Source organism: Leucopleurus acutus (genome assembly GCF_964270905.1).
Source record: "Leucopleurus acutus genome assembly, chromosome: 3".
In the NCBI taxonomy this organism is placed as follows: Eukaryota; Metazoa; Chordata; class Mammalia; order Artiodactyla; family Delphinidae; genus Leucopleurus; species Leucopleurus acutus.
In genome coordinates this window covers 30,215,675-30,242,840 of record NC_139145.1, presented here as the reverse complement: position 1 = coordinate 30,242,840, position 27,166 = coordinate 30,215,675, and the positions used below count along the sequence as shown (strand labels likewise).

Here is a 27,166-nt window from a genome sequence, read left to right as displayed (position 1 = left end):
GCATTTCTGGTGTCCACCACCCACAGAAACTCTGCCCTGTTCCCTGGCTGTCTGCAGACCAAGATGCTTAACAGCTCTTTCATCCAGAGTCTTGTGTTTGCTTATGTCCATTGCAGTTAATATAGAATGATAATATTCGCTTTAGCTAGTTAACGTCCAACCTGAACTGGCAACTGGGTGCCTATCTGACAGAGTAAATCACAGAACAAGAAAATTTTCCTATATCGAAGAGAAGCACACGTAATTAACTAGATCCATCAGAAAAGTTGTAATCATGACCTAGAAAGTGTCTAACAGACAGGATTATTGGATTCTGCTGTTGAGAATGACCCTTAAAATCACAGTCTTAATACACTAGAAGGCGGGAATAACATTTTTGTGCACCTGCTGTATGCAGAGAGCACTTTATATATCTTATCTCTTTAGATTCGCAGCTACAAGATGGGTATGATTATAACTCAAATTAGTCTAATGACCACATACCTCCTAGGGACAGTGAGATGATTAGATCAATTCTAAAACTATTAGCATGCTCTCTGAGCTCACCAAGACAGGCACTTACTATGAGGATGCATTAATACTGAATTCCAGAGAAAGCTCACTTGGCCAGTCTCCATTATTTCCGTGCTTGTGTTTATTCTGTAAGGCATACAGGAGTTTCTTTTTCCACTAACAAAGAAAGGGTTTATTTGGTTGGGTTACAGGGGCTAAACCTACTCTGTGAAATTGAATATTTCACGAGTGTTGAACTGGTTTTCAGGTCTTTAGTACACGAATTTGGGATAGTTGAGCATAAGACAGCTCTTCTAAAATAGTAGCTAGAATGTGATGGAGTCAGGTCATACTGGTGAATCATGGGTTTCACTTCCCAAATCCATATTCAGTGACTTCATGTTGATAGTCTGAACTAGGTTATGATGGGAATATTTGCACCAAGGATATTGGAAAATTGTATCAAGCAGCCTTCTCCCCCACTCCCCCAAGAGCCAGTTGTTAAACACTTACCAGCGCATCAAAGCAAGCCCTCTGCTTGGAAACCGTCACTCAGGAAGTTGTCAAGTTATCTGGGTGGCAGTTAACTACTCTTCAAAAAGCAGACTGAACGACTGACACCTTAGCCTGACCTTGATCCAATGACTTTCCATGAATGAGAAAATTCTATGCCAACTTGAGATAAATCTTATTCACATGGCAATTTTACTTTTCCTTTGAGTAATTCCTTCAGCCTCTCTCTGTACCTTCATTTTTCCATCTTAATACTAAAAGCATCTAGACACTATTTTTTCCTCTTCCTCATTTGCAATAAATCATTTTAGCCTCCCAGTCAAGAGAAGTAACAAAATCCCACCCATGTAATCCTCTGATTTCCTGCAGAAATATTCTAGAACCACTCATCCTGTGTAGTATGCCCTCTGTGTCCAAAGCAGGGCAGCCACTGCTCATTAACTGACTGTCCCCATGTGCTGGAACTTCCGAGCAATATCCAGCTGAGACCAAAGGAGACATGGTGGGAGGTTTCCCCACTACTTCCTGAATACTAGCTGGTGGCAGGATATAACTACTTCCCCCCTAGAGCTGTAGAAACTGCTGGAGCTACCTAAATAAATCATCAAAAGTTTCATCCTGGGACACTTTTTCCAGACAAAGAGGTCCACTTACAACATTATATAGAGATTTTCGCTTGTGTCTGAGACACTGCAGTGAACCTGCCGTTTATTTCTACTCTGCAGCCTGGTTGGGGCCTTAGCTGGACAGAAGTGTTTGCTTTGGAGATGAGGGGACACAAGAGTCCCTAATATATGTAGCCTTGCTCCTTGTCCTGAAATACCATTTAGGGCTCCTTCTTCCTGCCAACCCTGGGATGTAGGTGACTTACTTCTTTCCCAGGAGTTTCTTTGTTTTCTCATTCTTGGTGAAAACTGTGTGAATGTTACACTGCCACACAATCAAAAGAACGGTGACTTACATCACAATCTGTGTAGTGATTTTGTGGACTTTTAATAATTGCATTACATTGCTGACAATTTCTACCACTACCACCACCCCCAAGAAGTGCAAGGTGCATCTGACATGCCGCTTCCACACACCCAGTGTGCTGATCTGAAGGCCACCCTCAAAAACACCCCCATTTGAGGAGAAAGGTCAGAGAACTGAAATACTTTCTCTCTCTATATATATATATAAGTCAGAGAACTGAAATACTTTCTGTCTCTCTCTCTCTATATATATATATGTACATATATACATACACACACACATATATACATATATATATTTCAAGTAAATATATATATATATATATATATATATATATTTTTTTTTTTTTTTTTTTTTTTTTTTTTGCGGTACGTGGGCCTCTCACTGTTGTGGCTTCTCCCGTTGCGGACCACAGGCTCCGGACGTGCAGGCTCAGCGGCCATGGCTCACGGGCCCAGCCGCTCAGCGGCATGTGGGATCCTCCCGGACCGGGGCACGAACCCGTGGCCCCTGCATCGGCAGGCGGACTCTCAACCACTGCGCCACCAGGGAAGCCCTATATATATATTTTTTGAGACATTTCATCTGGAAAACCTCCCATCTGATGGAAGTAGCAGTACTCAAATATTATTTTTGGTAAGACTCTGTTTTTTTCAGAACATTTTCAGGACTAAGGTGTAAATGAATGAGAAACGTATAAATTCAATTTTGTTTAAAAGGGTCAGGAGGGTTTCAAGATTAAGAGAACCAGTGCTTGGAGCAAAACATGATTTGAGTTTTATTGAACCAAGAAGACTGAAAAAAATGTCTGGAACACTCAGAAAAATCTTTGTCAAGGCTCAGCACTCCTGGGACTCATCGTTAAGTTTATAAAATTCAGAGCTGATGAGTTGTGTGCTGTGTGTGTCTGCTTGAGCTTATGACTCACCTCTAAGCCTTGGCTGTAAGAATCTCAGCTTCCAGGATTATACTTAAGGGTCCAAACGGAGCTTATTTCCCCCTCTGCTCCACACAGACACCAACAAGGATCTTCACCCCGATTACCTTGGGGTAATTTGTCAATCAAAAGATGGTGTTAAAGTTGCCCAGAATAAACCAACAAACTATGTATAGGGGAGAGTAAAAAATTACATTTTCAAATGCCAGCATGCTATCACTAATATAGTCTCCAATGTAACGAACATAGTTTAGGCAACATTAAAAATGAATCTCTGGAAACATGAAAAATATGATAAAAGAGATAGCACAGCATTCAATTTCATGCACACTGTCACATAAATTATTTGCAGCTCGAGTATGTTATGCTCTTTTAAATTTCCCTCTGGGTACAGTTTTAATGGCATCCTACAAGTTTCAATATGTCATATTTTCATTGTCATTTACTTCAAAATACTTTCTGATTTCCATGAGATTTCTTCTTTGATACATGGGACACTTAGGAATTAGAACCATGTTGCTTGATTTCCAAACATTTGGAGATTTCCTTGTTTTCTTTTTACTCTTGATTTCTTGTTTAATTTCCCTTTGGACAGAAAACATTCTGAATAATTTCAGTTCTTTGAGCTTTTTTGAGATTGGCTTTAGGAGCCAGGAAACGATCAATTTCGGTAAGTGTTCTATGTGCACTTGGAAAGGGTGTGTATTCTATGATTGTTGGGTAAAGAGATCTACATGTGTCAGTGAGGCCAAGTTTGTTCATTGCATTGCTCATAGCTTCTATACGCTTATTGATCTTTTGTTTTATCAGTTTCTGAGAGAGGTGTTTTAAAATCTCCAATTCTGATTATGAATTTGCTATTTCTCCTTTTGGGTCTGTTAGCCTTTGCTTTATATGTATTTTCAAGTTATTCTCTTTTTTTTTTAATTTTTAAAATTTATTTATTTATTTATTTTTGGCTGTGTTGGGTCTTCGTTTCTGTGCGAGGGCTTTCTATAGTTGCGGCAAGTGGGGGCCACTCTTCGTCGCGGTGCGCGGGCCTCTCACTATCGCGGCCTCCCTTGTTGCGGAGCACAGGCTCCAGACGCGCAGGCTCAGTAGTTGTGGCTCACGGGCCTACTTGCTCTGCGGCATGTGGGATCTTCCCAGACCAGGGCTCGAACCCGTGTCCCCTGCATCGGCAGGCAGATTCTCAACCACTGCGCCACCAGGGAAGCCCTCAAGCTATTCTTATTGCATACTAATTTAGAATTTTGTTATGTCTTCCTAGTGAATGGCCCCTTTCATTATGAAAACTCCCTCTTTCTCTCCAGCAAAGCTTCTTGCCTTAAAGTTTATTTTAGCTGATGTTAAAATAGCCATGACAGGATTTCTTGATTCGTATTTGCATGCTGTATCCTTTTACATTCTTTTAGTTTTGCCTTTGCTGTGTCCTTATGCTTGCAAGCAGCATTTAGTCAAGGTTTGGTTATAACTTGAAGATTGCTCTCATGTATGGAAGATTTTCTATTTGTTTTTGTACTTCAGCAGTTGTACTGTGATGTTCTTAGTGTGGTTTTTCTTTGTGATTATCTCCTTGAGGTTTGTAGTCTTCTTGAATCTGTGGCTTGATTTAGTATATCCATTTTTAAAATTCTCATTTATTTATCTCTTCAAATGTTGCTTCAGCATCATTCTTTATCTCCTTTGTTTTTGGAACTCCAATCATACCTAAGTTAGAATTTTTCATCATGTCTTATGCTCTTATCTGTACTTCCCATTTTTTTCTCTCTTGTGCATCAGTAAGTATATTTTTCTCTCAACCTATCTACCAAATCATTAATTTTCTCTTCATCTGTGCATAACCTACTGATAAATTGGTCTATTTAGTTGTTGATTTTGTATAATACACTTTTCAATTCTAGAATTTTACACTTACTTTCTTGTATATATTCTGGTCCTCTGGTAGAATTCTTCACCTTTTTTATCTATTTTCTTGAGCATCTTTCATTATTATTTTAAAGCCCATGCTTGATTGGTCCAATATCTAAATCCCATAAATCTATTACTACATTGGTATATTCTATCTGTTTCTTTTGGTCCTGGCTCTTAATATGCCTGGCAAGTTTTCAATGAAAAGTGGACATTAGAATAAAAAATCTGTAAACTACCTAGCTGAGCCTTCAACTTCTAGGAGGTAACAGAGTAGGGGCAGATAAACTTAATCCAAACAGGGGCTGAGCTATTTTGAGGCTGGATTTCAATCTCTGTAAGGCCTGATCTATTTCTAACTTGTTCTTGCTCCTAGTATGTTATCCTTTAGGGGTCAAACTGAAAGCCTGGGTGTTTACCAGGAACCCTCCTCCTAGGAAGACCCAGAACTCCAGCACTTAACTCCCAACACTGTGAGCCTGCCCGAAGCTCTGTTTGGCCATGGCTTTTGCGCAGTTTCTCTTGACCTGTGTCACTTAGGAATTAGCAAAAGCCTTGAGGGAATAAGCAGCTAGAGCTACCAGGCTCATTTCTCTGTGGCCCCTCCAGTCCGGGCCCCTCAAGTCCTGAATGTCTTTGGGGCACTGACCCCATTTTTGTCTTCCCAGATTGCTGAGAGTTCTGCTCACATTCTTTGCTTAGCAGACCATTTTTGCTCAGTTTCTCAGTCTCATTACCCAGGCCACTTTAAACGCACTTGAGTTAAAAAGCAGCATTGATTGTCAGACTCACTTTACTGAGTTTTTCTTCCCTCCAGAATCATGGCTTCTAAAGTTCAGGCTATCTTGGTAGCTCTCCAAACAGATGTGATTTTCTTAATCCTCCTTTTCTAGCTTTTCTTAGTGGGAGGTCAGCTCTGCTACAAGAAAGTTTACAATTCCAGGGCCTTTTCGGCTTCTGTGCCTTTTCATATGCTGTTCCTTTGTCCCTCTTCCTTCAAGACTCAAATAAATTATCACCTCCCCTTGAAATCTTCCCTGCGGCCCCTTCTGGTCTCCTCCATCCAAGTGGCATTAGTTAAGAGCTTCCTCCTCTTGGCTCCCAGTGTCTTAGCCATATCCACACTGCTTGGAATGATTTGCCAATGAAGAATTCCAGACCAGCAATTCACAATATTCTACAAACAGGAATATTATATTTGGCTCATGCTGTATGTATAAATGTTAAATTCATTGATTACAGCTAGGAATCAGGACACAAGTCATCTTTTAATAGTAGCATCTCTTGAAAAATCTGAAGATCTGGACTCACCAGGCTTAAATGCTACGTGACAACTGGCTGCATAACAGCTATTTCCCTTTCATGGGTCAATGGCTCGCCAGTTCTCAGTCCCCACCACTCTCTATGGCTGTACATACATCATCCAATTCATCTAAATTACCTACCAACTAATATTGGCATTTGAGTTTGTAATTCTTGGTCTATGTGTGTGCCCTACCCATCAGTCTAAGAACTCCATGTGAACAGACATTATATCTTTTCATCTGTCTCCCAATACCTGTCACATTCCTGGCATGCCAGAGAAGCTCAGTCCATAGTTTTAGACATATCTGTGCAAGAATGCTGCTACCCTAGCATTTTTAGAGCAGTAAAACTATTCTGTAGGATACTATAATGGTGGATACATGGCATTAGACATTTGTCAAAACCTATAGAACTATACCACACAAAGAGTGAACTCAAATGTAAACTATGGGCTTTAATTAAAAATAATATATCAATCCTGGTTTTTCAATTGTAACAAATATACCACACCAATGCAAGATGTTAAAATAGGGGACACTGTGAGGGTGGGGTACATAAGAACTCTCTATTTTCTGTGCAACTTTTCTATAAACTTAAAACCGTTCTAAAAATAACCTCTACTAGTAGGGCTTCCCTGGTGGCACAGTGGTTGAGAGTCTGCCTGCTGATGCAGGGGACATGGGTTCGTGCCCTGGTTGGGGAGGATCCCACATGCTGCGGAGCGGCTAGGCCCGTGAGCCACGGCCGCTGAGCCTGCGGGTCCGGAGCCTGTGGTCCGCAACGGGAGAGGCCACAACAGTGAGAGGCCCACGCACCGCAAAAAAAAAAAAAAAAAAAAAAAACCTCTACTAGAAAAACAAATAAATACAAATGCTACCTATCAGAGTGATAAAAGGGGGCAACTAAATCCAGCAAAATAAGTTTCTCCCATGGGATTCAGATCAGGAGACAAGAGCAGAAATACTTACCAAAGGACACCCACCTATACCACCACTTTTAGGGGCAGCAGGAAAATAAGCCTTTCCTGCCTGGGGCTGTGGGTAAGGAGTGACTAAGACACACTAAGTGGTGGCTGGTCTGCCATATGCACTCTTGGTCAGGGATACTGGAAAGACAGGAGGAAGTTCACATAATAGTCTACAGAGGAAACTAGGCTGACCCCCAAATCGGTCCAAAAAGGCCAGCAGGAGAGCAGCAAATAGAGCCTGTTTCCCACTCTCTGGGACCTGGATCCACCCTACTCCACCGTGCAATGGAGGATTTTCCAGGTCTGATGTTTTTCCTTATGTTTTACATTCTGTGTAGTAGGGGATTTTGCCTTCAACCACCCTGCCCACTCATCCGAATGTGCTAATTCATTTTTTCAGTAGTCCTTTTCCCCCTTCTGCATCTGTGTTACTTATCAAGCTTGAGAAGGAAAGAGAGAAGCAAAGACTTGTAGATTGTAAGCTCCATGAGAGCAGGGAACAGGGTTGTTTCATCCACTGAGATACACATAGTAGGTACTTCATTGATAGTTGTTGAGTGAGTGAATAAAGAATCCTGCAAGAATGCAGTTTCAAATCACAAAGTGGCAGAGCGTGGCAATGGGGCCTCCGTTGTGGAGGGTTATCTTATGAGCCACTCTTCAATCAAACATGCAGGTATTTCCAAGGCCCATCCACATCCGTTCATCCTCTGCCCCATGCCATCCCACCTCTCTTCGGGCTGCATGGCTGCGGGCACGCTCAAGGAGCTCCCTGCTGGGAGCCGTGGGCACCGCAAGGTGACCCGTTGCTCTTACCTGTTCTGACCATGGGAGAAGGTCAGTCCCAGCTCTGCTAACAAGAGACTTCTTCGCATATGTCAAGCTGGATGGTGACCTGGACACCCTCAGAGCAGACCTTCCATGGAAACTAAAAGCGTGTTTTGCTTGTTTGATGAGTGGTTTTGGTAAAACGTTTTCTTACTTTTTCCTAGACATCGCCTGGTGGTATTACCAGTATCAGAGAGGTAAAAGAAGTGTAAACTAACTTGACTACTTTGCTCACTTTACTTTCAGTGGGAGAGCTTCTTAATCAAGTGTAGATTTTGTAATTAGTCTTCTCACTGACCAACTCTCTGTGCCCCTTAACAACAAACCCCACCTAAACAGAAGGAGTTGGAAACATTCTTTTAGAGACAAGTTACAGGAAAAATTTTGCTCCCCTTAAGAAACTGATATGTTTTTCTCTCACAGACAATAAGATATATGTAAAATCTCAGAGCCAATTTGTGGCTCAAGTGTAGGAACTGCTTAGAACAAATGACCTGGATTTCTATGTTCTCTTTTTCCCCCGTGGTCTCGACCTCCTCATCTAATCAATATTTTCTGAGGCAGTTTTTCCTATTACCTTATGTCTTTTTATTTTATTATATGTATTTCATATAATCAGCTTCAAGTCCTTTGTGAAACAAAGCAGAATGTGTTTAAATAAACAAATGGTGAGGGAGAGAGAGGCGGTAGCCTGGGTGATGTGAGGTAGGAGAATGGTAGTGGGTGGAAGGGCAAGTAGGTATAGATCAGGAGCCCAAAACTCAGATGCCTGCAGGACCAAGCAGGGAACACAACTGAAGTAAGTGAGCCGGGGGTGAACAGAGGGCACACTAGAGGCTTTCACTGCTCAGAGGGATCAGCCCCTGCTCAGCACTGATAAGCTGTTACCTTGTGAGAAGTTGAGACCAAAGTTGTCAGAGAATCCCATTTTCAAAGAGAAATCAGAAGTCCAAACTTGTGCATGAATCTCTCAACTTTAAATGTTGGAAATTCCAAACAAAATTAAAACACATTTTATGGGCCCAACAAGACCTATCTTTGGACTGTGTTCATGCCAATGACCAACACATTTTGTAACCTCAAAACTAAATGGGCGGTTACACAATCCAATCCAGAGACCCCATGATGGAGAAAATATTTTCCAGTACAGGAAGAAGGAGATGGTCACAGCCATGGTCTGTGGTCGTGTAATGGTTATGGACCTAACAGAGGAGACCCTCAGCAGAGAGAAGACCAAAGACTTGGGCCGTCCTATTGCTCATAGTCTAAGAGCCTCACTTGTACACAGGCACAGAGCTTGTCAAGAGCAGAACTACTGCAAGGATGGTTACAATCAATTTGCAGTTTTGTGCTCGAGGGAAGCAGAAGCCATTGTAGAGGCACATGGAAGCCAGATCTATAAAGCAGGCCCTGGACTGGCTGGATTTGCGGTCCAGTCCTGTCACCAGCTGGCTCTGTCACCTAGGACTCAGGCAAAGCCAGTTAGTGACAGAGTGTGGAAGACATCTCCCGTAATAGAAGTCCTCAACATGGGCTCCATGTGTTTGAAAGATACAGGAACTCATGGAAAGTACAGGCAAAATGCCATGGTTAGGTGCATTTTCTTTTTCTAAGAGGGCCTATCGCTTTCATCCACACTCAGAAGAGTCTGTGACCCCAAAACATTAAGGTCCACATAATCTGAATCATCTCCTCCGAACTTTCCTTCCGTCTGGGAATTACCTATGTAGCATCCTCTACAGTTGGTTATTCTATCTTGCTTTAACTGCCCCCAGTGATAGATTGTTCGTCACTTTTTAAGGTACTTATAGTTAGAAAACTCTTGATCTGTTAGGACCCCCATCTTCCTAATATTCTGATGGAGAGGGTAATGTTCTCCCACTTCCCACTACACACAAAGTTTTAGTGGGACAACGGGCATGAAAACATTTTACAGGGCAAAAGTAGTTTACAAACAAAAGGTATTCTGATTTACTCTTGTTAGGTAGTGATCACCATTGTATTAGATCTCTGGGTTAATTTTTATCTTTATCATCCAAACTCAACCTGACTTAGTAACTGGCTCAACATTATTTTTAATAATAAAAATAATAATAACAAGCAACACTTGGCCTCAGAAACTCTTAACAAACCTCAGAAGAAACTGTCAAGGAGGCTCGCATCTGTTAATTCTGTTTCCTCTTCATCCAACCAGAGAGCTGGGCCACACCCCCCTTCCCTTAGTGGGACCGCCTGGATAGCACTCAGAGGCTCCCTGGGGGAAAGCAAGGATTTTTAAAACCTCCACAGCCCCTTTCAGAGTTTCTTCAGAATATATTTACAGTGGCCAGAACCATGAAGCATACAGAGAAAGAGAAGGGAGAGCTGATGTGAGGGACAAGAATGCTTAAATTATGCAGAAGCCATTGTAGAGGCACCCATAAGGTTGCTACAAGTGTAGGCAAATTAAATTAGTGTTTTCCATTCCCCAGTCATGACCATGAGAGTCACAATCAGCACATTTTTATAAAGGAATGATTAAATTTGAGAACAGAGTATATCCCACATTACTGAGGGAAAGTACCATTTCATGAAATGGTACTCTATTTCATGAAACCCTTGCTTCAAAACATTTTATAAAATTTTCCCTTTATGTATACTGGATTGTGATGTAAATTGTAATTCTTACTATGAAACACAGTAAAAAGAAATTCAAGAACCACTGGTTGAAGCCCCTAACACCCACCGTGCGGGCGATTTCCCAGCATCAACATCTTGAATCCCAAATATGTAAATTTCCTTCAGCAACTGATGTTACCATAGTCTGACAATTAGAGGGTGATGAAGAAGCAAAACAAAACAAAAGCTTGGCAGTCAATATTCAGATGTTACAGAATCTCTTCGATACAGAAACTGATCCTGCTGGTCAGACAGTAAACAAACCAGTTCTATCTTAATGAAGTGGTTTTAATATTTGATATATCTATAACCAGTGCATTCTTAAGGAAAGAGACAGTTACCAAGTGCAGTTTCTGAGTCAGAAAGATTCTCTCGAATTTCTGCAAAGAGATTTCCCTGAGCTTGTGAAGAATCTAATCACAGTCAATACTGAAAAAAAAAAATCTTTTAAGCTTCTGGATAAGATAAACTCGGAAATGTATCCTAGAGGCCTTCAAAAATACACCTTTTCTTCCAAAAATGCATTTGTGTCTTCCTTATTTATATTTTAATATAACTTTCACCTCTTTTCAGGGTTAAACATCTGTGCATTTTTAAAAATAAAATTGCTATTAAATCTAACGCTAGGAAATTTAAACCAACAACTTGAATTCTAATTTTAAATGAGTTGAAAATATATGTGAGTATTCTGAATTAGACTTACATGGGGTTTTTTGTTTGTTTGAGAATGCTGCAGTATTTAAGTAATTGCTACTTAACTTGTTAGCTAGAAACATAACAGTATTTAAAGGCTCTATTCAAATTATAAGGAAATTGGCCACTTCCAGCTGTTTTGCATAAACAGAGTCTTATTTATATTGAATAATCTGCTTTACTCTCTGTAGGATAAGATGATATATGTTTCCCAGTATGTAAGAAAGATGACAGTTGGGAATTGTTACCAGGTTCTTCTGTCTCTCCCTTGGAACCTTACCCAAACGTCCATTACCTTAGAGAGGAGATAAAAGATATAAACTCACTTTGACGGATTCCTTTTGCCTTGAGATCAGCGTCTCAAAGGAAAAGTGACAACTGCGGAGAGAATCTGATGCAAAAAGACTGACACTGGCTAGGGAAGTGCACACAGTGTAATGCACCTGCTCATCCTGTTCTATCAGATAGAAACTCAGCCTGTCCTCACTCTCCATCATCATGGAGTGATGCCCATCTCATGACTACTCTTGCCAGCCCCTATTTACAGTTGTTCAATACATGGATTTGGTGATACCTGCATGGCAACAATGGGCCAAGAAGGTTAGATGGAGGAAAACACTCACTTACCTTCTGTGATGGTAAAACGTTGTAAGTTACACTTCTTTAGATTTTGTGATCCTACAGTAGGAGATGGACAGAGCAATGGGATACTTTAAATGACACTTTCTAAATACCTGGTGCAAAATTATATTGCATTGTATAATAGTATGTGTAGGAGGAATAAACTACTACTTAAAACAACTGTTTTTAGAGCTCTTCAAATACTTCAGAAGCTTTCATTTATATAAAGTAGCTCCCATTTAAGTCATTTTCCTATTATTTAAGGATGTCTGGTAGGTATTACAATACCGGGAAGTGCATTCATATTTTTAAATTAATACTTAACATGCTGTAATTTGTACTTTTTGCCAAATCAAGCTAGTCTTCCTCTAGTTTCCTAAATGGTGAGAGTTTACTCTATGGTTTTTTTATGAATTTGTCTCCCTTTGCTGTTTGGAGGATGTTAGTCAATCTGCTCACTTACCTGTGTCTCTAGAATATTCAGATGGTTCAATGGGCAGCAAACTGAAGATGCAGAGCAGTTATTTTGAAAGAAAAGGAAATGTTTTCATGTGGACTTATCTTTAGCACTTCTGCCCTCATCTCCACTTGGAACGCATTTATCTCCAAGGCTGAAGCTCCCTCCCTAGGTGGTATCCGACACAGCTGGAGTAATGGCTGGACTGATGGTAAGACAGAAAGTGACTGAGCGGGGAGGCGGGGTTCAAAGCAGGAAGCTCATCTGCAGTGTGACCCCCCCAGCCCATGAACCTATGTCTCAGGTCACCACACCACCCTTTTGACAGCCCAGACTGCGGGCTGACGAGTGACCACCAAGGTTCGTTGCTTCAATGCCATCTCCTCTGGTTCCAGATAAGATTGAAGACGAGTTGGAGATGACCATGGTTTGCCATCGGCCCGAGGGACTGGAGCAGCTTGAGGCCCAGACCAACTTCACCAAGAGGGAGCTGCAAGTCCTTTATCGAGGCTTCAAAAATGTAAGACCCACAGGGCCTCTGAAGGCCCCGGCAGGATCTCCCATTTGGGATTAAGCTCTCCCAAATGCCAAAGGGACCCGTCAACTGCACATGTGTAGTTGTAAAAGGAAGGCCAAATCTATAAAGGAAACAGGAGAGCAAGGTCACCTGGCTAGAGGAAGATGCCAGGCAAGAATAAGGCAGTCTCAGTAGATGGGAAATTGGCCAACAGCCCAGAGACTTCACAGGATTGCACAGCCTTGGCCCAGATACCAGCCTTAGCGTAACCCATTCACACTGTCAATACTGTTAGTGCCCCAGAAATGATGGGATTTAGGTCTGCTGCTAACCAAGCTCACAGACTGAAGTACAAGCCTGATAGCCAATGTGTTAATTTACCTCATTATTTCATCTATTTAACCTCATGGTAGCCTTGCTGGAAAGGTACTGGTAGCCCCATTTTACAGGTAAGGACACTGAGAATCAGAGACTGACTCACTCCAAGTTACAAAGCTTAGAAGGGGCTGAGCCAGGATCCGAACCCAGGTCTTTCTAATCCCAAAGCCCAGACTCTTTCCACCTCACAGTGCCCGTTCTCTGATGACATCTCATCATTTTGCAAAGCAGCTTCAGTCCTAAGGTGGAACTATCTCCCAGCCACTCACCTTGGAGATACGGAGGTGCACAGGTGGTTGCCCGGTCCCCGCCCACCAGGGATCACAAGGAACCTCAAGGCTCTCAGACAGTCCCTCTAACTCTCCCCCCTTCACACAGGAGTGCCCCAGTGGTATGGTCAACGAAGAAACATTCAAGCAGATCTACGCCCAGTTTTTCCCGCATGGAGGTGAGTCCGATCTTGAAACAGATCCCTCCTGGCTCCCTCTCTTCATCCCCTGGCAGCCTTCCTTCCTCCAAGTTCATACTTCCTTGTTATCTGCCTCCTCCTCAAGGTTGGGGAGAACTCCGAGCAGAATTCCTCCCTTATTGCAGGGTGTGGAATTCACTGAAGCTTTAGCAGAAAAGAGCTCTGAAAATGGACCTTCTCCCAGAGAGGAGAGTGATAAAGCAATATCACAAAATCTCCTTACAGCTCTGTAAAGCTGGTATTGTTATCTGTGACCCAGGCAACTACGTCTCAGAGAGGCTAAGCAGCTCACGGAAGATTGCACAGCTAGTGAGTGGCAGACCAGAATTAGATCCCAAAGTGTCTGTCTAAAGCTTTGGCAAGACAGGCCTACCATTGTGCTATACTCCATCCTTTCCTTAAGACAGCTTTCCTTGAAAAAGAACTTCAGTAAATACCAGAGACTATAAAAATAAAGGAGTCCAAAAAGATGCAGGTTGAATAAAATTGTGCTTATAAATCAGGTTAGCAAGTGTGCCAGGCTCACAGCCGCTATGTCACTCTGCCTGACTCCTGCAGGAACCTGCTCTGACCCCACGGGTCTGGGGCATCAGAGGCTCTCCCTGTGGCTTCAATGTGTCACATGCCAACTTACTTCCTGCCCCAGGAGCCTTCTCCTGCAGGACCCCTTCCCCGGGTCCTGATGAAACAGAAATCCAAGTGTCCCAGACACTTCTTGGGCTCGTTTCTCATGGACCTCTTCAGCAGCCTTCTTAGGTGTGGGACCCAGGACAGGACCACTCTCCCAGCTGGAGGCAGCTTCACCCCATGCAGGCCCCAGAACTGATGTTTGTTGAGTCCTATGGTGCCACTCTTATATTGAGTTTTTACTATGTGGCAGGCTGGTTGATGGTTTTGATGTTATGGCTATATGAAAAGTTTAACATTGTGCAGAGATGGGAAGGTGAAGCTCAGAGAGGTTGTGTTAGATGCCTGGGGTTACACAGCTAGGTAGTAACAGAGCTGCTCTCCAAGACCAGGTCTGTCTGCTCCCTAATGGGTGCTCATTCCATGGCATTGTGCTGCCACTCAGAAGAGCATCTTCTCCACACAAGTCCCGTGTCATTCATCCAACAAGAATTATACACATAGACAGGCAGGAGCGTCTCTCTCTGGGGATGGCTAGACTTAGGAGCAAGGGCCTGTCTCAGCTCTTGCCAGAACTTCCCACCTAAACCCCAGAAAAGCCAAACGGGTCCCAGGTTACAGCAGCAGTTTTTCCCACTCTGTAATCTTCTCCCTTCTATCACCCTAGCATCATTCTCTTCTCTTTCTTACTGTTTTTAAGTGATCTCCCCTCTGCAGGACCCCTGCTCCCATCACCTGCTTTTCCTTCTGTGCCTTGCAGATGCCAGCACATATGCCCATTACCTCTTCCATGCCTTCGACACCACGCAGACGGGCTCCGTGAAGTTTGAGGTATGCTTGTCTCTGAGAGGCCCCGGGTCCCCATCACTCTTCCTCTAAACCATGGAGATGTTGGGAGAAGGAGTGGACCATCAAATGCTTCAGTCCTTTACCATTTAACAAGGATTTCCTGAAGATAGAGGAAGCAACTGCCCTTACCCTCCAGGAACTCAGGACCTCAGGGACTAACAATAACAGCCTAATCGGTCACATGCAGACCGCGCTGACCATGCTGCAGTCTCTGTACTTAGTGCTCTGCATGTATTAACTCATTTAATCCTCACAGTAACCCTAACAAGGTAGGGTTCTATTATTTATTATCAGTTTACAGAAGAGGAAAGTAAGGCAGAGAGAGATTGAGTTGCTTTCCCAAGGTCAAACAGTAAGTGGTAAAGGAGGGCTTTGAACTCAGGTGGTATGTTTCCAGAGTCCATGTTCTTAGCCACCAGGTGATACCACCACTTGTACAATAATTGTAGCCATGCGATAAGGCAACAGTAGGTGTCAGCACACACTGAGCTCCGTTCTTCCTCCAGAAGCTCCTTCCCAAAAATGGGGCAAGGTAGGCCGTGGAAGGGGGGTGGGGCTGTTCACTGAGCTTGGCCACATCCTTCTGGGGACAGAGGACCTGGGAGATACCATTCTGTAAAAGCAGTCACAGAGTCTGACCCAAAGACAGAGCTTCACCCCACCCGATGGCTTGGTGGTTAATGTCTCTCATGCCTCTTCCACTTCTCAGGACTTTGTAACTGCTCTGTCGATTTTACTGAGAGGAACCGTCCATGAGAAACTAAGGTGGACATTTAATTTGTATGACATCAATAAAGATGGATACATAAACAAAGAGGTAAGTGAGCTGAGGCCAGGGGCATGCGAGAGCTACAGGGAAGGCACCTAATTAGAGAGAAAACAGCCTTAGTCATGAGGATGAAATGGTCCAAATGAGGAGGGATCTGCTTTGGGGCAGAGGTGGTTCCCGACAAAACGAAGGTCACCTTTGACCTCCCCCATTGCCCTACCCTGCCCTGTCCACGGGCACTCAAGAAAGGATTAAGCAGATTCATTCACTCTCACTTATTCAATGCACATTCTAAAGGGGGTATAAATAATTTATTTCAGTGGAGAGTAACTCCTCCCACGGGAATTTGCATTTTAACAGCCACACGTTAAAGGTAAAAACTGGAATAGTAGCATTGCAGGCATCACCTAGAAGAGAAAAAGGAGATCTTTGAGGAAGAGGAGATTCCAGTTGAATCATAGCCACAACCTATTTTGCCTACTAATAAAACCTCAGAAGGCGGTCAGGTGCAACCATCTCTAAATAAATCATCACAAATAAATTTCTGAATCTTCACTGCTTGACAGTTTTAGAGCCTCAAAGTATATGTGGTATCGAGATAGTGAAATACCCACAGGTCTATCTCAAAACTCACTTTGGTATCTACTGTATCCTGGCATCTCAGTCAAAGCTTGGATTTAGCATCTTATAGCATCCCACTTCCTGAGCTCCTGTGTGCCAGGTACAGTGCCTGGAGTTACAAATGTCATCTCTAGTCCTCACCTCAACCCTGCAGGTTTCTCTCCAATTCTCATTCCTCATTCATTCAGTCATGGATTTGCTCAACATATATTTGAGGGCTTATTAGATGTTCTAGGTGCTGAAGATAAAGTGGTGAACAGTCCCCAAAATGTGAAAATCCTAATATCCACTAATAGCAGATGTGGTAAGAATTCCAGTAAATACATATAATGGAATGACAGGTGGCCATTTAAAACCATGTAAGAGCAATCAGATATAAAAATTTGTATGTTACATTACATTTTAAAAATCACTATACAGTAGTATGTATAATATTATCTCAACTTTGTAAACAATTAAATGCTTCTATATATACTCAATATCTTATACTCCAAAATATTCAAATACTACTTTACAAAATATATAAGGAAAGGACCCTAAAATGAGACTTATAACAAGATCTTCAACCTTGATTCAACCATTATTCCATCACTGAATAATCTTACTAACTCCTGCTCCCTTTTTTTAATTTGCAAACTAGACAAACCTGTCCCCATTAATACTCATCAGACCTTTCTGGATGGCCGGATTAATAAAGTACTCCTTAAAAGGAAAAGAAAGTGTGAATAAGCAGCTTCTTAGAAAAGATAGCTGGGTCTTCCCCAGGCAGTCATTTGGAAATAGTTTCATCAAAACTGTAGGCAATGAAAATCCTGAGAGAGCAGTCAAAATTTATCTTTAAGTCCGCCTGCCAATGCAGGGGACACGGGTTCGTGCCCCGGTCCAGGAGGATCCCACGTGCCGCGGAGCGGCTGGGCCCGTGAGCCATGGCTGCTGAGCCTGCGCGTCCGGAGCCTGTGCTCCGCAACGGGAGAGGCCACAACAGTGAGAGGCCTGCATAACGCAAAAAAAAAAAAAAAAAAAAAAAATTATCTTTACGTCTTTTATGTTATAAAAGTTACTCAGGAAATAAACCTATAGCCATATGGGTGTTAAGGACTTGTAAAGCATACATCTTTAATTAAACACATGGACAGAGATATATATTTCCTAGTTCTGTCCATTGTTAGGACCTAAGAGCAGTGACACTCCCGGAGCAATGAGTAGACCTAGCACCCAGACCTTGGTTTCTAAATATCATTCTCCAATAAAAGGAACTAGCCTTCTTGGACTTGGTTGATTCCAGGCCTGGGAAAGAGAAAATACAAGGAGATGATCCTGGAGCATCTTGCAGTGCTGAAAAAAATGGGAGTGCTAGGGTTTCCCTGGTGGCGCAGTGGTTGAGAGTCCGCCTGCCGATGCAGGGGACACGAGTTCGTGCCCCAGTCCGGGAGGATCCCACATGCCGCGGAGTGGCTGGGCCCGTGAGCCATGGCTGCTGAGCCTGCGCGTCCAGAGCCTGTGCTCCGCAACAGGAGAGGCCACAACAGTGAGAGGCCCGCGTACCGAAAAAAAAAAGAAATGGGAGTGCTATTTAAAAAAAAGAAAAGATGGGGGGCGGGGTATGTCAAAAGACCACAGAAGTCAGCCTGAAGGAGTTCCCAACAGCCAAAGCCAGAACAATTTGAGCAACAAAATACAAATTGATAGTTTGGGTTATAACCTATAAAATAAAGTAAATGTCCATGAGTCCTAACTAATATATATGTACAAATAATATATTATGTATTTAAATAAATAATAAATATGTATTTAAATCAATGAATACATAAACAAATGGGGGAGGGGAAGGACAACTCTTCCTTAAAGAAGAATTCCAATTAATAAACATAGAAGGAATAAAGGAAATACAAAATCCCCATTAAGCAAACATTACAGTAATAATTTTTGCAGGCAAGATCCACTAGCAGATTCTAAGATCAGTGGAGAAGCTTGACAGGCACCACCTTAATCAAGTGATCAAGGTTAACATCGCCAGTAATAAGACACCATGTACCTCTTCGATATGTTGCACCAAGAAGGATATAACATCACTTCTACGGTATTCTTGTTAAAAATGCATAACTTCAGTCTAATCATAAGACAACCAGGGACTAACCCAAACTGAGAGACATTCTACAAAATAACTGACCAGTACTCATATCAAAAGTCATGGTCTCCAAAGACAAAGACAGAATGAGGCACCGTCACAGATCAGAGGAGACTAAGGAGACACAACAACTGAATGCGACGTGGGATCCTTGAACGTAAAAAGGCATTGGGGAAAAAACTGATGGAGCCTGAATAAGTTCTATAGTTTAATAGTTTTGTGGCCTTGTTTATAGTGTTGTAGTTCCTAGTATTGTAGCATTATTACTTTCCTAGCTTTCTTCATTGTGCTGTGGATATGCAAGTTGGTAGCATTAGGGGAAGCTGGGTCAAAGGTATACATGAATGCTCTGTACTATTTTTGCAAGTTTTGTGTAAGTCTAAAATGATTAATAATAGGTCAAAAAACAAAACAAAAACAATTAAATAAAATAAGCACATGGAATGAGGAGTAGCAGCAAGGAACCCAAGATAGAAGCTGGCCCCCGGGTCTCTGTAGACACTCCATCAGATATCCTGAAGACAAGACTGCCTTCCTACATTCTTTTCCCCCGTTCCAAGTAGGGGATGGGGAAGCCCATGGAACACTACTTCCGGTCAGTGTGATCAGGGAAACACCACAGAGCCACTCAACAGTGACTGGGCTCCCAGCCCATGGCAGGCATGGTGCCAGGGGCAGAGAACTTAGCAATGAAGGATCAAGCATGTGTCCTCAGAACTCACATTCCTGGGGAAACAGATCTATAGAGCAGTAGAAAGAACAATTTAATTATTTTAATGTGTATGTGCTGATCACTTATTCCATATCAATGAAAGATTAGAAAGGAAATATGAAAGAATTTGTAACATCTATCTGGCCCCATCAATCAAGAATGGTAATTTTTGCCTTTGTAGAAAGGGATCTTTTGGTTACAAAGCTAGAAAATCATCAACATAAACGAGCTTAAGCTGAGAGATTTCTTGTAAAGATATAGGTAGTTTCTCTAAAAAGTCTTTTAAAAAATAATTTTTTAAAGTGAAAAAGAAGATACAGGTCGTTTGGTGTAACACATTTAATCCCCATTCAAGCTAGGAAGTTGTTAGTCTCCCCCCATGTCACACCAGTCTCCTCTTCTTATTCCTCTCTTTCCTCTCCCTCCTCCAGCATTGTCTTAGATCAAGTTGGCCACACTCTCCTCTGCAGGAATGATAGGTTCGGTTGGCAGCAACATTGCGGGTGGGGCGGGGCGGGGGGGAAGACCTCAGAGGAGGTTTTAGTGGATAGGGTAACCATTCTCAGACGCTGCCTCTCTGGGGCTTCTCTTGGTCCCTGTTACTACCTCTGTCTTCTTCAACTGCTTTTCTCAGAGAGAGAGAGAGAGAGTGTTTGTGTGTGTGCACATGTGCTCATGAGAATATTTCTCTGTCCTCCCCCGTGTCCCACCTCCCTTCTCCCTCTACTCCTCTACTCTCCTCACTTCTCTTCTTTCTCTCCCTTTCTCCCAGAATTCCTCTCATCTCCTCTACTCCACCTGCTCCAGTCTACTCTTTATGGAAGTTCTTCCCTGTAATAGAATAATTTTTGGTGTCTGCTCTCCCCTGATCTCAGCTAAAACCTGGAAGTGGTTTGCCCATGGCACCAGCTCCAACTCTTCACTCAGACTTCTCAAGAGATAGAAATAGAGTGGCTCAGCTCTGTAGTTGGATGTCCACATTTGTTCCAATCAGCTGTGGTCACAGTGACAGGTCACCTGGTACAAACACAGCCACCCAGGCCAACCATTCAAAGGAATTATGGAGCGGAGACAGGGTCTTCCAAAAATGGGGTGTGGGCTGATCAGTACACGAATATGTCCGCTTAGATCCCACTTATAACCCCTCACTGAGGAATGCTCAGGAAGAGGCAAGCTACCCAAGAGCTTCTGACGACAAAGAGAATTTTCCACTGCCCTCTCTCTGGAAGGAGGCTCCCAGAATATAGCCCCTTCAGCTTGCTTTCTAACTCCCTCTCATCAGCTGAAGAAGTTCCTTTTAAACACTTTCATTCTCAAAGGAGACCAAGAGCCCCAGACTGTCACCCAGAGGAGGTTAACTTCCTGGTTCCCACCCTGTGTGCTTCTATGTCCCCTCTCCAGGAGATGATGGACATTGTCAAAGCCATCTATGACATGATGGGGAAATACACGTATCCTGTGCTTAAAGAAGACACTCCAAGGCAGCACGTGGATGTCTTCTTCCAGGTAAGAGCACACACCTGTGCGTGAGCTTTAAGCTCAACTTAGATCAGTCAACCCACGAGCCTCTGAGCAGTGGTTTGTGTCCAAGCCTGCACTACAGATGGTAGGAAACAGAAAAGAATTACAAGATATCTTGCCCTCCAGGAATAGATTATCTCATTAAATGGACAAGTATGCACTACAGAAGAGAATAAGGAAGAATATTATTAAGTATAAGTGGTAGAGTATGGACTCTAAATTCCATAAAAATGGTTGGGGGATCAGAGTAAACAGAGAAGACGTCATTAAGCACATCTGTGTATGTGTTAAGCATTTGTGTCTGGGGAGTAAGGGGAAATCAGGTGGAGACTAGGGTGGCTTGGAAACTGGGGTGAGCTCTTTAGACCGAAGAGTTTAGCCTTGCTCTGGTAAAAAGTAGGTGCTGTTAGTCCGTGAATAGAAGAGTGGCAAAATCTTAATGGTGTGCTAATAAAAAAAATTAACCTAGCAGGAGAGTATCAGAGAACATCAGAGCTCATTCTAGTCTAATCCTCTCACTTTGCAGATGGGAAAAGCAGAGGCTCAGAGAGGCTTAAAGATTCACTCAAGGTCACACAGTAAGTGACAGAGACAGAAGGAGAACCTCTCATGTCCAGTGTTCTTTCTGCCAAATGGACAGGCTAGAAGTGAGACTGGGAAAGGCATGTTAGGGTGTCAGCAGAATAATCTGGTGATGAGAAGATGAGCATCTACAGCAAGTTTTTTAATTTGAAGGAAGCTCATGGGGGTCAAAGTGCTGTAACCAGGGCCTGGGTGGAGTTGTCTGGCCAGTGAAAGACCATCCTAATTCTCGGGGGAATGTTGGTTAACAGAAAGCAAGTTTTGGAATGCATATCACCAGATTCTTTAAAGTGCTTCTTGTTGGGTCTTTCAGAAAATGGACAAAAATAAAGATGGCATCGTGACTTTAGACGAATTTCTTGAATCCTGTCAGGAGGTAAGGAGAGATCTCGGGGCAGAAAACTTCTATATCTGGGAAAGGAAATCTGGGGCTTGGGGACAGGCAGAAGGGAGAAAATGAGAAACCTGCAGTTTCTCAGATTAGAGCCACCACCATCACCATCACCAGCAACAACTCAGAATTTCAACAATCTCCACTCCTCGGACTGGTCTGTGGCTAGTCCTGGGTAAGCACAGGCTGAGCCACACAGACTAAGAAGGGGGATGTGAAAGCCCAGAGGGGGTCTCTGTGAAACTAAAGACTTCCAAGTGGGCAACACTGTCATTTTTCAGTCTTCCTCTGGCTTGATGACCCACTCCCCAGACTACAAAGGGAGTAGCTGGAAAAAAATCTAAAGCTGCGATTCTTAAACCATAGTGTGCATAAGAATCGCCCGGGATGATTCTAAAAATTCACATTCCCAGGCCTCAACCCAGAGACTCTAGATCTGGGACGGGGATCTAGAAATCTTCATGTTAACAAAAGTGTCCTGACCAATGCTTCTAAAACTTTAATGTGCAAACCAGCCTCCTTGAAGTTCTTGTTAAAATGCAGATTCCCATTCAGAAGGTCAAGGGTGATGTTGATGTTGCTAAAAGGATAAACTGGCCCCAGAGTCAGCCAGAGACTGAACTGGAAATAATTGCTTTCCTCTAATTTAGAAAAATGCATTTATACTCCTACCTTTTCTCAGAAAGGTGCACAGTTACTCTGAGTTCCAGCCAATAAGAACTGCAAATGCAAGAAAGCTGGGGAGACGTTATTAACATGTAGGGAGCACCTACCAAGTTTTAGGTACATTAAGTAAACCTCACGTAATGTAAAAAACCCTGAGCAGTAGGGTCACTATAGAGTCAAAATATTTAATAACTAGAGTAGACTGAGGATTGATCATTCTTAACTGACTTTGACCAATGCCCTGGAGCAGTGCCCTAAAGAACCCCTGCTAAAGTTGGTATTAACCTGTTAGTTGATGGACCTTTCGGTAGTCTAGGGGTTCTGGACCAGTTCCCAGGTAGCCAGGTAGCTAGAGAGGCTCAGGTCGGCAGCTATTTACCAACAGGATTAGAACCATTTCCACACTTTAATCATATGAACTAGCTGAACATCAGTATTCATCATACCCATTTTAAAGAAAACGGAGGCACTGCAGGTTAAGAGATGTGGTTAAAGCACAATAAGTGATAGAGATGGAACTTGAACTCCATCGTTCTAATTTTAAATACCATGCCCTAGTGTACCATGCTTTTTTGACTTTGCTTAACAGTTTTTTAATCAATTTAGTTTCTCACATTAGCAAGCAATATTGATTAATTAACTCACTTCTTTTTCACAACCCACCCTATAAGTAGATACTATGATCAATGCCATTGCACACACGAAGAAACTGAGGCACAGAGAGACTAAGTAACTTGCCTAAGGTCACTCAGCTCGTAAGTGACAGAGCCAGGATTAGAACCTAGGCAGCCTGACTTCCGAATCCATATACTTAACTGTCAGGCAATTATACCTCCCTGTTCTAGAAACTTTTAAAAGATTTCAAATACCCATAATCAACTTTGTTGATTTTCTCTACTTTAGGTCTGCTTTCTATTGCATTTATGTGTGCTCTAAATTATTTCCTTCCTTCTGCTTTTTTATTTTAATTCAATTTTTTAGGTTTTCTTTCTAGATTTTTTGAGATGGAGGTTTAGATCATTGATTTTCAACCATTCTTTTCTAATATATGCATTTAAAGGGCTACATTTTCCTCTGAGTACTGCTTTAGCTGAGTACTGCTTTAGCTCCCCAAAATGTTGATATGTCACATTTTCATTATATTTTAATTCAAAATATTTTTCTCTGACCCATGGAATTAGAAATGTGTTTAATATCTAAATATTTGAGGATTTACCACATTCCATACTTACTCCTTAGAGAATACACAATAGAAAAATGTAAACTAGAATAGAATAAAAAAGAAAAAAAACCATGTGATCATCTCCATAGGTATAGAACAAGCATTTGATAAAAATGCAATTGCCCACAGCTTCTTAAAAGAAGTAGTCCTCACTTGTTTACTGGAAAATTTGGTTTTTTTTTTTTTTTTCTGAATTCCTCTTTAAAGCCAGAGAAGGTGCTTCTCCCTTTGAACTTCTCACTTTCTAGGTCCCCACCTACCCCTTACTCCCTGTTTCTCATACCCTTGCAGAGTTCTTTCTGAATAGGAAACCCATTCTGCAGATTTGCTCTGGAGATTTGAGAAGTTACAGAGCTTCTCAGGGAGAAGCCTCAGAGAATTCTAACCATCCTCTTCTCCCCCTCCTCCCATCCCAGGATGACAACATCATGAGGTCCCTCCAGCTGTTCCAAAATGTCATGTAACTGTGAACACAACCATTCGGCTCTCAGAGACGTTACTAAACAACCAACTTAACACCTCGATCGGCCCTCCTTCTGATTTTACACGCGGACTCTTGGGACAGAAACACATTTTGCACTTTGGAAGAATTCTCTGCAGAGACATTTTGTGGAACCCAGGATCACGTGGCTCAGTCTCTGATTGCCAGCTCTTCCTCCTCCCTCTTCTTGAGAGAGACAAGATGAAATCGGGTTTGTTTTGGAAGCATGCTCATCTCTTCGTACTGCTGCCCTATGGAAGGTCCCTCTGCTTGAGCTTCAACAGTAGTGCACATTTTTCTGTTTGCGTGCCCCAGGCTACTGCCTCCAAGTCCAGCAGACCTTGATGTATCTGGAAGCGAGATGACCTGAGCCAAATGCACATCAGCTTCTGATGGTCTCCCAAACCAATGTGCCTGTTTCTCTTTCTTTGGTGGGAAGAATGAGTATTATACAGAACAATTAGAATCTACTATGACTAGATTGGGAGAGCCAGCGCCTAACGTATGTAGGATAGGACTGAATTATTAAGCATGGCATTGTCTGATGACCCAAACTGCACATGTCCTTTGTTTCCAGAGGCAAGGACAATAATGCTCTCTCATATTAGCATCTATGCTGGTGGTACAAGTCCCTTAACATGCACAGGAAGGGAGCCAATGCCCAGTGGCCCATGCCTCCACTTCATCTCCTGCTAGAGCCCAGCACTGCATGACCCTCCCAGAAAGCCCAGGATGCCTGCAAATTGTTGTAATTTTATACCATCTTCTAATCAATAAACAGAACTATTTCTTACACTCTTAATCTTCATTTCATCCATGACATTGGGCAGAAGAGGTAAGCTGTGAAAGGGAAGGCTAGCCTATTCCTTTGGCATCCGGTTATTAGTGCCTACATTGTGCCAGGCACTATGCCAAGTAGCACATCACCCTCCCCTGCCCCCAAGCAAACATCCGACTCAAATGCGAATACTGTGACCATAAGCAAATGCAGCTTAAAAATGAGACTCTTCACAACACCCCCCTTCCAGAGCAAGTGTCACTACCAAGACCCTCTGGTATAGAAAGTCTGGAGCCTCACATGGTGTGGTTGGGGGTACAGAGATGAAGAGGTGGTCAGGACCCCCTGCTGAGGGACTTGGAGTCCAGGAGTGGATCAAGAGGCTTCAGCCTGTAAACAGCAAATGATTGTTCATATTGGCCACTGTGGGTCTTGGTTTCCTCATTTGACATCACATTAAAAAGATTAAGAGCTAGCAGTGGCATTCTTGGAAGAAAAGCAATTTACTGAACCCCTGTTATGTGCCAAGGGCTGCACTAGGGGCTTATATGAATTATCTCATTTCACGGCAGAATGCTCTGGAAGGTAGTCTTCATTTTGCTGGTTTGCACACTGAAGCTCAGAGAAGTAAGGGAAACTGCCTAAGGTAGCACAGCTCCATAGAGAGATTAAACTCTTCCCACTTTCTCCTAGAGCCTTCCTACTAGGGGATTCTGCCTTGCCCCAAGGAACTGAGAGTACCTCCCACAAATCTCACTCATCTCCAGTCAGCTCAGAGAGGCAAAGGCATTCTTTGAATCCAAACAGTAGAGGAGAAAACAGATATAGAGAAGGGAAAAGCCTCAGGTACCCGTGGATCGCTAGCGAGAGCAGGTCACCACACCTCTGCATGGATGAAATATTCCCAATCGGATTGCCATTGGCTGCTGCTGCTTTATGGCTGGAAATTATAGAGGCCACAGCTCTGTTTCTCTATTTGAGCTTCCTGAGTGCAGCCATGTGGTCATCTAAGGCTGCTGGACATGTGGCTGGCCCCTAGCAAGGCATATACTTAGGTCCGAGCAGACGATCTATTCTTGTGACCTTTCCACTGTGGGGTGTGAACCTGCATTCCGAGGCTGTACAATGTCTAGGCCATGGTTCTCCACCCTGGCTGCATAGCATAATCACCTGGGGAACTTTGAAAAATGCCAACACCTGGGCCCCATCCCAGATCAATCGAAGTAGAATCTCTTGAGTGTAGAACCCAGGCATCAGAATTCCTTAGAAGCTGCCCACATGATTGTAAAGTGCATAGAGATCCACAATGGGGACCATACCCAGTGCTGGGAATGGAGCACAGGACCTGAACCATCCCCCTGGCTACAGTGATTGGTCCAGAGCTAGGCTTGATACCTATGCCAGTCCACACAGCATGAATCTCAAGACTTGCACTGGGAACAATGGGGCAAAGATGCTCTCTCTCCTATTGGACATGAATGAGACAGCAGTCCTAGGACATGTTGGTAGTGATTTAGGAATTCTGAGAGGCTATCTGATAACCAAAGGGGAGAGAAACCAGAATCACAGAAGGCAAGGCAAAGAGGTTTTTTTAATAAAAAATTTAAAAATAAACCAGCAATTGATGAGACCACTGAGCTGTACCTGAACCTACACATACCTCTGACCTTTTCAGATGCCTTTGTTTGATGCCTATGTAAGATTTAGGCCAGTGTTTATCCACCATGGTTTCCTATCAAAATCACTTGGGGAGGCACACTTAGGGAAAATTTTCAAAGTACCAAATGCCTGGGCCTTATCCCAGGCTCTGAATCAGAATTTCTAGAGGTGGGGCCCTGAACATCAATGTGCTTTAAAAGCTCCCCAGATGATTCCAGTGTACACCTAGAATTGAGAGCCCTGGCCCTAGAAGAGTGGAAGGGCTGCTGCCCTTCTCCCTGTCCTGGCCAGACCACGGGTAAGAAGCCCAGTTCAGTCCTCGGCACCCAATACTGAAAGGAAAACCAGCATCTGGAGATATTCAGAGAGAAATCAGAATGGAAGGAAGATTCAAAACTTGTCCTAAGATGAATAATCAACAGAAAGGAAGTTGGTTGTCCTG

General features: G+C 42.9%; 1 protein-coding gene across 6 annotated transcripts in view; it reads left to right on the top strand.

The window, feature by feature from the left end:
- KCNIP1 (potassium voltage-gated channel interacting protein 1) overlaps positions 1–24,270 on the top strand; it is a gene marked incomplete at both ends in the record, with an annotated part of 357,573 nt that extends 333,303 nt beyond the window's left edge. For 3 of the 6 annotated variants that reach the window (XM_082835805.1, XM_082835807.1, XM_082835803.1), the window contains 7 exons: positions 12,750–12,874; positions 13,628–13,697; positions 15,106–15,176; positions 15,904–16,011; positions 20,826–20,930; positions 21,841–21,903; positions 24,223–24,270. In XM_082835805.1, the coding sequence (XP_082691931.1) occupies positions 12,750–12,874; positions 13,628–13,697; positions 15,106–15,176; positions 15,904–16,011; positions 20,826–20,930; positions 21,841–21,903; positions 24,223–24,270 (590 nt within the window). Of the gene's footprint in view, positions 1–8,089; positions 8,123–12,749; positions 12,875–13,627; positions 13,698–15,045; positions 15,177–15,903; positions 16,012–20,825; positions 20,931–21,840; positions 21,904–24,222 lie in introns of all 6 variants that reach the window. The other 3 variants (XM_082835804.1, XM_082835806.1, XM_082835802.1) reach the window with 2 other exon arrangements.
- Between the last annotated feature and the right edge of the window lie 2,896 nt (positions 24,271–27,166).